This window comes from Trematomus bernacchii, unplaced genomic scaffold, assembly GCF_902827165.1.
Source record: "Trematomus bernacchii unplaced genomic scaffold, fTreBer1.1, whole genome shotgun sequence".
NCBI lineage: Eukaryota > Metazoa > Chordata > Actinopteri > Perciformes > Nototheniidae > Trematomus > Trematomus bernacchii.
Genome location: NW_022987477.1, coordinates 1,260,394 through 1,273,978, shown reverse-complemented (window position 1 = coordinate 1,273,978; position 13,585 = coordinate 1,260,394). Strand labels below are relative to the sequence as shown.

The window sequence follows — 13,585 nt, the reverse complement described above, 5'->3', positions numbered from 1 at the left end:
AAATCAATTTACGTCCTGGAGTAATTTCATTTGCAGTCTCTATAAGCACGGGGATTTAACATTTATCAAGATGTACGCAGGCATCTAGTGTCAAACATATTAGAAACTACCATCTGTGAGTCTAGAAATTCTAATAATACGCACATAACGCTGTATAAGTGTTCATTTTTGTATCATATTATAGTTAAAATGCTCACTTGCAGGTGCACAAAAACATAGATACATAAAAAACAATGTATTTTACTCAGAAGAAAGCTGTTGCAAAGATTGAATGGATATCTCTTGGTAGATGTCTCATCACGTCCGCAATTACCTCAAACTGTTTGCAGCTGTGAGGAGCTCCTCTAAGCGATTGCTGCAATGCATTGTGGTAAAATGGGCCTTTGTTACAGCAGGAAATGCACAGGTGTGAGTAATCACGTTAATTACTGCTCTGTTTGAAGCTGTCCAATGAGATCTGTCAGGGTGTCCGCGGGGTCTTAAAAAGTATTAAAAGTTGATAAATCAATTTAATGAAAATGAAGGCTATTAAAAAGTATTAAACGGCATTTTCCAAGGTATTACATTTTGTAGCTTGTTTTCTATAAGTATATCAATTGTCCAAAGAGGTTGTATTCTACAGTTTGCCTGAATGTAATCATTGCGTAGGTGTGTAGTGTGATTCTGTATAGTTTATTTATGGCATCCCGTTGGATTTGACGTCATCTGAACAGGACATCGCACGCTCACTGCTTGATAGCGCGCGAAGGTCCGTTTACGCCGGTTGTTAAACAACATCGTTATGGGGAAATACAAGTTTGCGTCCAAATGGTTGGAAGATAAGGAGGAAGGACAATCAATACTGTATATAGTCAATGTGAGGTAAAGTGTGTCGCCAAGGTAACCGGTTAAAACTCAAAGTGGCGATGAGGTCTTAAAATGTATGGTCTTAAAAGGTATTACATTTGACTTCAGGATTCCTGCATATACCCTGTCTTTAAGGTTTACTAATGACAATGGTGCTTTCTTTCCTACTATAAGTCAAAATAGTGAATGAATGGATCTGCAGAGTGCGTTAAGAGCATGGTAAACTGATGAAAACATGCTCAGACTTTGTATGGAAATGGGTTGCTATTCTAGCCTCTCACCGCTAGATGGCGCTGTCAGTCTGTGGAGGAAATGAAGCTCTTTGCAAACCAGTTGTTTATAATACACACAATTTGCTGGAAACACAGAGACTGTAAAAAAAAAAAACACAATTTGTTTTTGTTGAAATTCCAGGATCCTTTGTCAAAAATATTGAATTGCCTTTGATTTTATGAAAACCTTCCAAAGGATTCTACATTACATTTTTGAGATTTCATGTAGCCTATAGTTCAACTACAGCAATATACAGTTCACTCCACTTTATTACTGTAGGTACACCTGTATAATCTAACAGTGCAATTGTACTGCTATGAAGTCAACTTTTATAGATTAGATTCAGCGTTATTGTCATCACACACAGTACAACATATGCAGCTTACATCTAACCAGACAGGGCATGAGGTTACAGTTTAATACAGTATCACAGTTGAATGCAAATGTGAGGCAAGATGCAGACAATTTTGTATAAATGGGAAAATAATATGAACAGATATTGCCTGCAGGTGCAAATTTAGAGCATAAAGCGCTTATATGAGTTAAATACAGTTGTAACAAATATGAAAAACAGATAGTGTATTATTTGATTTATTTTCCACATGTAATATCAATATGTACTCATATTCTCCCTCTATACCTGCTACTAGGTTTACTTTGGTGCTTTGTTGTTAATTCCTGACAATATTTCCACATTTCCTTTGTTTACAGATGTTACGTCCATGAGAAAAGGTTCATACCCTCTTTTATTTTTTTTTACAAACTCCCCTCTAACTCCCTTGGGAAGCAGGGCACAGTTTGACATGTTGGGTCACGTGCACATTCTTTGATGCTAAAACACCAGGCCTGACCAATCAGGGGGCTTGTTAGAGAGTCTGCTATGTCTCCTGGGGAAAGAGAGAGAGACGGAGAGAGAGAGAGAGAGAGTCTCACGGGAGCGAGGGAGCCTTACTGACTCAACTGACACAGTACATCCACTTCCTGTCTATCTCTGTCTATGACACACACACACACACACGCACACACACACACACACACACACTCACGGCATTAGCATAACTTCAAATAACTCGGTAAAGATACATGAATTAAAACGGATTAGCTGCGCGACCTTAGGGCAGTCCTTTAAATCCCAGCCATGGGGACAGGTCATGTGCGGTCACCATGGTAACATAATTATGCCCATGGTTAGAGAGGCTCCCCTCGAGGACAAGTTGGTGTACTGACATTATGGGATGCTTCAATCTAACAGGATTCGTTCATGTGTTCTGTTAGAATGACCTGTTACCTGTTAAAAATGTGTTATCTGAGTATGAAAATGTAAGTAACCTGATTACTTTCTTTTGGCCAAAGATCTCTTGTTTTTTTTAATGTGACAGTATTCTGATCTTTTTTTATGTACCTGTAAGAAAATCCAGTTACCTCGTTAACCAGTAAAGGGCTGGAAAGCAGAATGGAAAGTTGTTGCTCAAAGTCACACAGTCATATTTCCGTTGCCCTTTTATTATTATTAATAATAATAGTGGCTGCGTGTCTTAAAAAGAGAGTATTTGCATTATGCAGGTGGGTTTAAAGGCAGCATGTAGATCCATACACACACACTGTATACTGGTAAACATGGTTCAATTAAAGGTCCCCTATTATACTGTTTTACATCAATATATCACAGGTCTCAGATATATCCAGAACCTGTCTCTGATTGGCTGAAACACCAAACAGATCATTGCAGCATCCCAGAATCCCCTCTGTTTCAGCCCTGTTTCAAAAGTGCTGATTCTCTGTCTGTTACTTTAGATGAAAATAAGGAGCCCCTCCCCACGCCCCTCTGAGAGACATTTGGTTCTAGGAGGAGATTCAGGTGATAAGGTGGGGGGGGGGGGGTTACCTTGGTTGGTGATTGGCTAATGGTTACACAAGACAAAACATCGTTATGACATCATAAAGTGGCCAAAATCTGATCAGCTGATTTTCAGTCAGGTTTTTATAGAAATGGATCAGGACAAAAAGAGAGAGAATCTTTGTTCCTGAAACTTTCAGAATCTCTTTCCACAGAGGGGACACGTGGTGATGTATAAAAGACATTTTGCATAATAGGTGACCTTTAAAGCAGGGGAACTTGTGCTAAGCAGCCGCTGCCAACTCACCTGCTGGTAGCATCTGGCCCTTATTACCCACACTGCCCTGGGGGAAGCCCTGCTGTGGTTAGAGGGAAGACTGATATACTGACCTCATTATCTGTCCTTCTGTCCTCCATCACAGGTCCTGCGTCTACGGCTTCACCAGACTGATGGTGCTGTTGGGCCGAGCAGCTGATGGAGACTTCCTCCTCACTGACTGCCTCCTGTTTGGTGCCATTGTCTCTGCAACTGACCCAGGTAGCACAAAGAAACACACACCTCTTCAAGAGAGATGGCAAAAGTACACACATCCTTTACTCAAGTAGAAGTACTTGTGTTTAAAAATACTCTGGTGAAAGTAGAAGTACTGACTAAACTTCTTTACTCAAGTAAAAGTAAAGAGGCTTTGAAATGTACTTCAGTAAAAAGTACCCATAACTAGCAGCTGTTTTAAAGAGTACCTGACCTCCCTTTATATTAATAGAGCAATAATGTCATTGTTAGCTAATGAATGTTTCCATGCTGAACAACGGCAACATGACAACGTTTTCATTGGTCCCTCTTCTTTAGAGAAGACCAGGAAATGATGGATACACGGATCGTGTTCAAATCAATAGGCACGCAATGACTCTAAATAATAATGATCACGCCACCAAACACACATTCAAACTAAAAGAACCAGCCTGTTTGGAAAATGTGAGAAGTAGAAAGTACAGGTATTTGGGTTCAACATGTAAGAAGTAGAAAGTACAGGTATTTGTGTTCAAAATGTAAGAAGTAGAAAGTACAGGTATTTGTGTTCAACATGTGAGAAGTAGAAAGTACAGGTATTTGTGTTCAACATGTTAGAAGTAGAAAGTACAGGTATTTGAGTTCAAAATGTTAGAAGTAGAAAGTACAGGTATTTGTGTTCAACATGTTAGAAGTAGAAAGTACAGGTATTTGAGTTCAAAATGTTAGAAGTAGAAAGTACAGGTATTTGTGTTCAACATGTTAGAAGTAGAAAGTACAGGTATTTGAGTTCAAAATGTTAGAAGTAGAAAGTACAGGTATTTGTGTTCAACATGTGAGAAGTAGAAAGTACAGGTATTTGTGTTCAACATGTTAGAAGTAGAAAGTACAGGTATTTGTGTTCAACATGTAAGAAGTAGAAAGTACAGGTATTTGTGTTCAACATGTGAGAAGTAGAAAGTACAGGTATTTGTGTTCAAAATGTAAGAAGTAGAAAGTACAGGTATTTGAGTTCAACATGTAAGAAGTAGAAAGTACAGGTATTTGTGTTCAACATGTAAGAAGTAGAAAGTACAGGTATTTGTGTTCAACATGTAAGAAGTAGAAAGTACAGGTATTTGGGTTCAACATGTAAGAAGTAGAAAGTACAGGTATTTGTGTTCAACATGTAAGAAGTAGAAAGTACAGGTATTTGGGTTCAAAATGTAAGAAGTAGAAAGTACAGGTATTTGTGTTCAAAATGTAAGAAGTGAAAGTCAAAAGTCATCAGAAAAATAAGTAGTGGAGTAAAGTACTGATACCAAATACTTAAGTACAGTAACGAAGTATTTGTACTCCACTACTTCCCACCTCTGCTCTTAAACTTACACTTTACTTTATAACCCAAGTTAAAAAGCCCTTCTCAGGAATGTTTGGCACTTATATAAAAGACACATCACAGTGATTTGCCTTAGGTAAACACATGCAAATGAGTTGAAGAGGATAGACCACGTCAAAGGAATATCAAAGACGCCTTGTGGAGATCTGCAGTTTCATGTGTTTTGATTTCATACTGCGGATTCAGACACTTCTCTGCAATATCAAACAACATGATGATGATCAGATAACATGTTGGAAAATGTAGAAACTGTCTCATTCACATCTATTGGTTTACCGTGTTTTCGTATTGCATACATGCAGTGTGTGGGTTTGAGGTTATCCACATAAAAGTCATATTTAAAGAGTACCTATTATGTTTTTTTCCCCTTCCCTGTAGTGTGTTATATACGTTTTTGTGCATGTAAATGGTCTGCAAAGGCTAAAATCTAAAAGTTCCAGAACCTAGTGACATCAATATGTAACACTCACTCTTTTATTGGCTAGAGCTCCAACACATTGTACGTGATAGGCTAAGAGGCGGTCGTCTCTAAGCTGGTTGACCAATCACAACAGAGCCGGCCAGCTAACCAATCAAAGCAGACTCGGCTCTGGTTTCAGACAGAGGGTGAAAAGAGGTGCTGCAGCACAGGCAGTATGAGAGAAATAAAGAGCTTTTTGAACATTGAAGCATGGAGACATGTCACAGTAGAGACACTACATACTGATACACACCTGAACATCAGCAGGAGAGGACTCTTTAAAGTAGAGATACTACATACTGATATACACCTGAACATCAGCAGGAGAGGACTCTTTAAAGTAGAGACACTACATACTGATATACACCTGAACATCAGCAGGAGAGGACTCTTTAAAGTAGAGACACTACATACTGATATACACCTGAACATCAGCAGGAGAGGACTCTTTAAAGTAGAGACACTACATACTGATATACACCTGAACATCAGCAGGAGAGGACTCTTTAAAGTAGAGACACTACATACTGATATACACCTGAACATCAACAGGAGAGGACTCTTTAAAGTAGAGACACTACATACTGATATACACCTGAACATCAGCAGGAGAGGACTCTTTAAAGTAGAGACACTACATACTGATATACACCTGAACATCAGCAGGAGAGGACTCTTTAAAGTAGAGACACTACATACTGATATACACCTGAACATCAGCAGGAGAGGACTCTTTAAAGTAGAGACACTACATACTGATATACACCTGAACATCAGCAGGAGAGGACTCTTTAAAGTAGAGACACTACATACTGATATACACCTGAACAGAGAGAGAGTAGAGACACTAAATACTAATCAACCTGAAAATGTGCAGAATATGTCCTCGTTAACATTTTGTGTCAACCCTTTACTCATAAAACTCCCCACTCTGCTCATGCGATCCTTGTCGTGTCACGGTAATATATAACAAAGATTGATAGCTGAGTCTAAATGCATGATCAAAGTCACAATGCCCTCTCAGTCTGAATCACTGCTTTGAACTACGAGGAACCGCAATTTATTCCGTGTTCTTCAAGAGCAGTCAAGTGGGATGTCATAAGGCAGCGCTGATGTTAATGTCCTCATTTGGTGATGAATTATTTATACCAATAAGTGGTTGATCTGAGTGAGTGTCAAAGAGGAGATGTAGATTATGATGCAGCTGTCGTTCTGGGTGACGTGATTGTCCCATGCCACGCTCCTCACTTTGATTACAATCACAACACAATGCATCTCTAACCCTGGACACCAAGACCTCCTGACTTTCACCGCCTCACAATGTCCAAATATAGTGCTGGCTTTCTGATTTCCTGAAAGACGGTCATTAAAAATGTCCCTGTCCACTTCTCTGCCTTGCCACATTTGCATTAAAAGGACCAAAATATATTCCTTAAAACAAGGCACAAACACATAGACCTTGGTTTTAAACTATGCAATGCTGCCTCGTGTGTATGTGGTTCTCATTTCAGTGATGGTGCATTCAGGAGCCGATGCCAATACAGTTTGTCATTTTTTGCTAATTTATTTACTGACTGATCGAGTGACATTTAACCAGGTAAAAGTCTCATTGAGATTAAAATATGTTTTTCAGGAGCGACCCGGCCAATAGGGCAGCATGAACAAAGCTCCAACAAATGAACACAAAACGAATACAGCTGTAACACACAAATGAAACGGCACAGTCAATATGCAAATAAAATAAACTATTGTGTCCACTATGTGTAATATGTCATGTAAAGCGCTTTGAGCACTTGAAAAAGCACTCGTTATTATAATTATAAAACGTAAAAAAACTGGCTTAATTTTAAAACGACTTCAATTATGTGATATACGAGCAATCATATCGACCAATGGATTCTTGTTCTGTCCTTTAAGATGGACCCAAATCTGAGAGTTTCAGCTCCTTCTGTAGTCAAAGTCAAAGTCAACTTTATTGTCAATCTCAAAATATGTTTGTACACACAGAAAGATCAAAATAGTGTTTCCCACAGTCCCGAGGTATAAAAATACTCACACTTCAAGTAAGCAGGATATATATAAAAAACATGATGTGCATATAGATGCGAATATTCGAGCCCCAAAAAAAACAACTTGTTTAAGAATGTGAGCATGTCTACTCAGGGGAGAGGCGGGTGCGGAGGCGATTCACAATTAGGCCAGCTGTAGAGAAGACCCTCTCAGCTGGAATTTGGGCATAAGATGAGGTTTGAGTCTGCTTGGTCTGCGTGTAGGGAGGGGCAGCAGCCATGTCATTAGCTAGAACTAGCTAGATCTGATGGATTTGGACATACGAGTGAAGTATAACCGGACGCGAGAGAGAGATCAGCACCTGCAGCTCTGCCCGCTGTGAGGGACCGGTGAGCGGAGCAAAACACACCTTTAGACCAAACACACTTAGCTATGGCACTGTCGTATACATTGAATTATTCCATTTGATAATATGTAATCAACTCCCAAAAAAACGTAAGAAATTTACAATAAAAATATTCATAACTCATATTCTCATATTCGAATACCTGAATAATTTCGAATATTCGAATAATCGTTCCCATCCCTAGTGCATAGTGCAAAAGGGAGTGCATCATCATCATCTTCTGTATATTATTCCAAGCAGTCACAGTGGGTGTATTTGATGTTGACGAATACGACTTTTTCCCCCTGATGTCATAACCTCTCGTGTGACGATGACTCATTGTGTCACGTACGGACTGAAATGATGGAGACCTTGAGAACGCAGGCTGGCAGCCAGGCTTTGTGTGAAACTGGAGCCCAATAAATGGGCCACTTTGCCTGCACTGGAAGATGCAATATTACAGAGGTATTTGATGGGCTGGATTCTCAGCCATAATGAATCCATGGAAATTCCTCTGAGAGCAGCAAAAGCATGGCATACTGTATGTTGCCTTTGCTTTTAATATCATTCATTTGGATGCTAATTTAGGGCTGCACTGCAGCTGTTGATACTGTACTAGTGTTTCTGGAGATTTGGAGATTTGAAACAACTAAGGAGTTTACATTTTAAACTTGCAGATTACAAATGGTGGCGATAAGATTCATATTTTTACAGTCAATATGTGTTTATATGACTAGTATTTCTTATTTTTAAACTAGATTTTGGGCAGGGTAGACTATTAATTTAAGCTGAATTGACACAATATGTGAGCTCGATTTTCTACTTTTCTCAATTTCGTATCACTTTTAAAAGCACTTGATAAATACACATTATTAGCATTTGATTGTTTTATTCGTTTTTATTTATTTTTATACGTTTTTATTTATTTTTATAATTATAATGAATGGATAGGTAAAAATATATAATTATAAATATTAATATTTTTTGATATATTCAGACATTTTCCAGTAATGCCACCAGCTGATTTAAAGGTGGAAACAGTATCTATGTTTACAACCCTTTCCAGAGTTTTCCCATTCTACCCGAGCAATAATAGATTGTATTAATCCTTTTTTTGATAACAGAAGCCTTGAAAGTATGTCATTCTCATGTTGCAAAAACATCCCTAGCATCTGTTTCCGTCAGCGTGCAGCTATTGATTTAAAATGGTTGGTTTTATGTAAGCCCCCCAAAGCACTGCAGCCATGAAACCTGTTCTCCTTTCAGAATAAGACACACGGTTCAGGTCACAAAGTGGAACGCCTGCTGTGCTCCATCCTCTCGCCTCAGGGATGGTTACAAAAGGTCGGAGAAAAACCGTCATTAACTCCTCAAAGGGAAAAGGCTTTTGGTATGTCAGAACGACCTGTTAAATATGCAGTCCTGGGCCAGGTGTCAGCAGTAACTAACGTGATAAAGCAAATATTTAAACTTAGTTAAACATGCACATAACTCGATTTTACCGGTACAACATCGTACACAGAACTGAGGATTCATAGGGCAGCGAAGGAGTGGGAGCAGAGAGATTTAATTGGCTGAACAAGTGGAGAAATGTTATGTGGTGTGGTGAAATTGGTAAGATATAAAAAAAGATAGGCAGCCAAATTTGCAGTTATATCATCAGTAAGTAAAACACATTTTCTGTGCAACCTGTGTTACAAAATCTCAAAAGCCATATATTGAGTAAGTTCTTAAGGTTTAATTAGCGTTTTCTCCATTTATTATTAAAAGGTACCGACAAAGAACTACTGTACAGTTCAGAGTAGAAAAGCACAGCTGGAAAACTCCTAATTATAAAGTGCTGGTTTGCTTCTAAACTGTGATAAATATATTCACCTGCTGCAGTATTTCAACCTGTGGTGCACTTTTCAAAGCCTTAAAAATATGTCGCCTTTCTTTTACGCAGCACTGGGGAGATTATAGTAATTCCCCGTTGACCGTTAGCTACTCTCTCGGTGTTAAATCTGCCTAATTTGGTGAAATCAGAGAGCAAATCCCATGCTCTCACTCTGACTGAGGCGGCCGCCAGCTTTTTGCCTCTGCAGCGCCGGGTAATTTGACCTAATAAGGCTTCCATTAGACCCTTTTGTATTATGTCTGAAATAATTGTCTACTCTCTTCCAACCTTATGGTGTTGCTGTGGAAACTGATGAACACTTGACAGCTGTAAGGACAGCGTAACCATGACAACGCAGCCAACCCTCGTGCATGCTTGTGTGTGTGTGTGTGTGTTTAGGCAGTGCTTTGTGTTATTTTTGTCTTGCAGTGACATGCTATCATCAGCAAAGCACTATGGGAGCAGGCAGATGGAACCCTCCTGACTTTAAGGGCCTAACTTGAACCCCTTGAGATAAAGGATTGTTCCCCTCCAAAACACGAAGTAGTCTAAACCTTTCTTAAGACCAAAGAGCCTGATATGTCAAAACATGTCCTGAGGCTGCTCTCTTATTATCAGTCTGCTCAAATACTGCCCTCCCTGACCTGGTATTCACTACAGACACACTCTGTATTCATATCACAGATTTCCCTGAAACTTATGCAACAGTTTTTGGTCAACAGGTGGAATAGTAATCTACCGGGTGCTGTTATTGTTTTGGATGTGATATTGTCTGGCCTTCAGAATGGCATCGCTCTGAGTCTCTGTTTTCCTATATATCCTCATAAATATGTGTGTGTGTGTGCGTGGTGTCTTTCTCCATACCTGGCAATGTTTTCATTATATGGTAATTTTGTTTTGCTTGTTTCCCTTGTGGCAGTTACAACAAGGATTTTCGGCGGACATTTTCTTCCAATCGACTTTTTACATATATATCTTTGTATCTACATCTATCCAATGTGAAACACACACACACACACACACACACACAAACACACACACAACACCTAGATATAACAATGCCACAGTCAGTATCTTGCAGAAGGAGATACTTGCGGTGTCACCGAGTGTCGAGCTGACAGTCAGTGTCAGTCAGTATTCCTCTCGTCACGCACTGTCAACACTGAGCCGTGTGTGTGTGTGTGTGTGTGTGTGTGTGTGTGTGTGTGTGTGTGTGTGTGTGTGTGTGTGTGTGATGTTGTGTGTGTGTGTGTGTGTGTGTGTGTGTGTGTGTGTGTGTGTGTGTGTGTGGTGTGTGTGTGTGTGTGTGTGTGTGTGTGTGTGTGTGTGTGTGTGTGTGTGTGTGTGTGTGTGTGTGTGTGTGCACTCATTCATATGCTCAGCGTTTGTTTACTGTCTGGGAAGTCACCGTGGAGTTGAGCTGATACTCCTCTAAGCAGATGTTGATGGATGCAGCAGTGACTAATAAGTTGTTTGTATTTTTCACAACAGATTTGAATCTTAAAGAGCCGGTGTGACGTATTTAGGGGGATCTATTAGCAGACATTGAATATATGGTTATGTTTTGATTGGTGTATAATCACTTGAAACCAAGGATAATGGCGTTTTGTTACCTTTTGATTACCAAAACTCCCTGGGGAGTAATGGTAAAATGGACTGTTTTCCCTTACAGTTGCCCAGAAAAATACTTAATCAGATTAATGTTACATATCTTAAAATTGGGGATTAGCAGCAGGATTACAATGTTAGTAAAAAAACTAAAAATAGCATATTGTGTTTGTTGTAAGAGGATCAGACTGCCTGAATATGCTTAATGAAAAGCAGGTTTTCCTATAAACAAAATCATTTTTGATCCTAAATATCTTGGTTTCTCCTCATGACTTCTTGGCTTAATGGCTTTTAAATCAAAGGCCATTTGACTTTTTGTTGCATAGCCTTCCATTGATTTGCCACAAATCTCAGATATTTCATCAGCTTTACTGAGTGGCTGTGGTATCCCAGCATTTAACCTCTGTACATGATTCACACCATGACATCACATAGTAGCTGAATCATCTGCAGACGTTACAGTAAATCCTGGAGGGTCCCTCCCAGTCTGGAGTGCTGATGAAACTCAGAAAACCCACTTGCCTTTGACCTATCAAAGTCCATTCTTCTCAGGATTCAAATCAGCCTTAGGTAGATGGAGGCTAGGATACAAGTTTGAAAAATCAGTCCAACTTTGCAGCTAACGTACATTTCTAGTGATAGTTTATATCAGTATGTAGTGTCTCTACTTTAAAGAGTCCTCTCCTGCTGATGTTCAGGTGTATATCAGTGTGTAGTGTCTCTACTTTAAAGAGTCCTCTCCTGCTGATGTTCAGGTGTATATCAGTATGTAGTGTCTCTACTTTAAAGAGTCCTCTCCTGCTGATGTTCAGGTGTATATCAGTATGTAGTGTCTCTACTTTAAAGAGTCCTCTCCTGCTGATGTTCAGGTGTATATCAGTATGTAGTGTCTCTACTTTAAAGAGTCCTCTCCTGCTGATGTTCAGGTGTATATCAGTATGTAGTGTCTCTACTTTAAAGAGTCCTCTCCTGCTGATGTTCAGGTGTATATCAGTATGTAGTGTCTCTACTTTAAAGAGTCCTCTCCTGCTGATGTTCAGGTGTATATCAGTATGTAGTGTCTCTACTTTAAAGAGTCCTCTCCTGCTGATGTTCAGGTGTATATCAGTATGTAGTGTCTCTACTTTAAAGAGTCCTCTCCTGCTGATGTTCAGGTGTATATCAGTATGTAGTATCTCTACTTTAAAGAGTCCTCTCCTGCTGATGTTCAGGTGTATATCAGTATGTAGTGTCTCTACTTTAAAGAGTCCTCTCCTGCTGATGTTCAGGTGTATATCAGTATGTAGTGTCTCTACTTTAAAGAGTCCTCTCCTGCTGATGCTCAGGTGTATATCAGTATGTAGTGTCTCTACTTTAAAGAGTCCTCTCCTGCTGATGCTCAGGTGTATATCAGTATGTAGTGTCTCTTCATGTCTCCATGCTTTAATGTTCAAAAAGCTCTTTATTTTTCTCATACTACCTGTGCTGCAGCACCTATTTTCACCCTCTGTCTGAAACCAGAGCCCAGTCTGCTCTGATTGGTTAGCTGGCCGGCTCTGTTGTGATTGGTCCACCGCCTAGAGATGTCCCGCCCCCTTATCCCTATCAATTACAATGTGTTGGAACACACGAGGGTCCAATGGAGGCGTTTCGGGCTCGAAAACCCCCAAAAGCTTCATAGGGCCGTCTGAAAGTCATCCAATAGTGATGAGAAACTGAATGAAGTGTGGAGGAATTTATTGTGTTGCTGAGCAGTAAGTGTATGTTGCATTATTTAAAGCAGGGCTGCCTGTAATTGGCTCCTTTTGGATGTTTTAACCAGCTGCAGCATCGTAGCTCTAAGCCTTCCCTTCTCCCATCAGCGCTCTCTCAAGATTCCCAGAATCCTTGTTGCTATTTCCCTCTAAGGTGAAAACTGCAGCAATGCTCTCGGCTAATAAATACACCCCCCCCCCATGTATATACACTTTTAACAAACACAGAAAACGGTAAACATGAAAACCTTCAGCTCTTACAATAAGGAAACTGTAACTGCCACATTTCTAATATATGAAAAAGGTCACTGTACTCGGATGATTTGCAATAAGGCTGCACGATTAGGAAAATGGATTTATTGACCTATATTGCAATTGTGATGTGCTTTTTAGTGTTTAATTATTCAATGATACCATACAAAGGCAAATGTTCACTTACATGTTTAGATGTGTGTGCACTTGCATGACAATCTCATAATAAATACAGAAAAAAGTAACGAGAAAATGGATCAGCATTTCTTTGCTGACATACATTGTGTACTTTCCAGAGCTTTGTGAATGTCCTTCTGCTTGGGCTCTATAGGTTTAGTTACTGTTCAAAGTGTCAAACCCCTCTTTCTGGGGCTGTCAGTGTGTTGTTATTTTTCCTGACATGAAACCCCCCTGAT

At 39.5% G+C, this 13,585-nt stretch overlaps 1 protein-coding gene across 1 annotated transcript in view; it reads left to right on the top strand.

Annotated features, from left to right (window-relative positions):
* The window catches only part of LOC117495803 (sodium/hydrogen exchanger 9-like), a 66,918-nt gene that overhangs the window by 7,050 nt on the left and 46,283 nt on the right, over positions 1 to 13,585 (top strand). Inside the window, 1 exon segment of the mRNA XM_034147341.1 lies at positions 3,379 to 3,494. Coding sequence (XP_034003232.1) covers positions 3,379 to 3,494 — 116 coding nt within the window.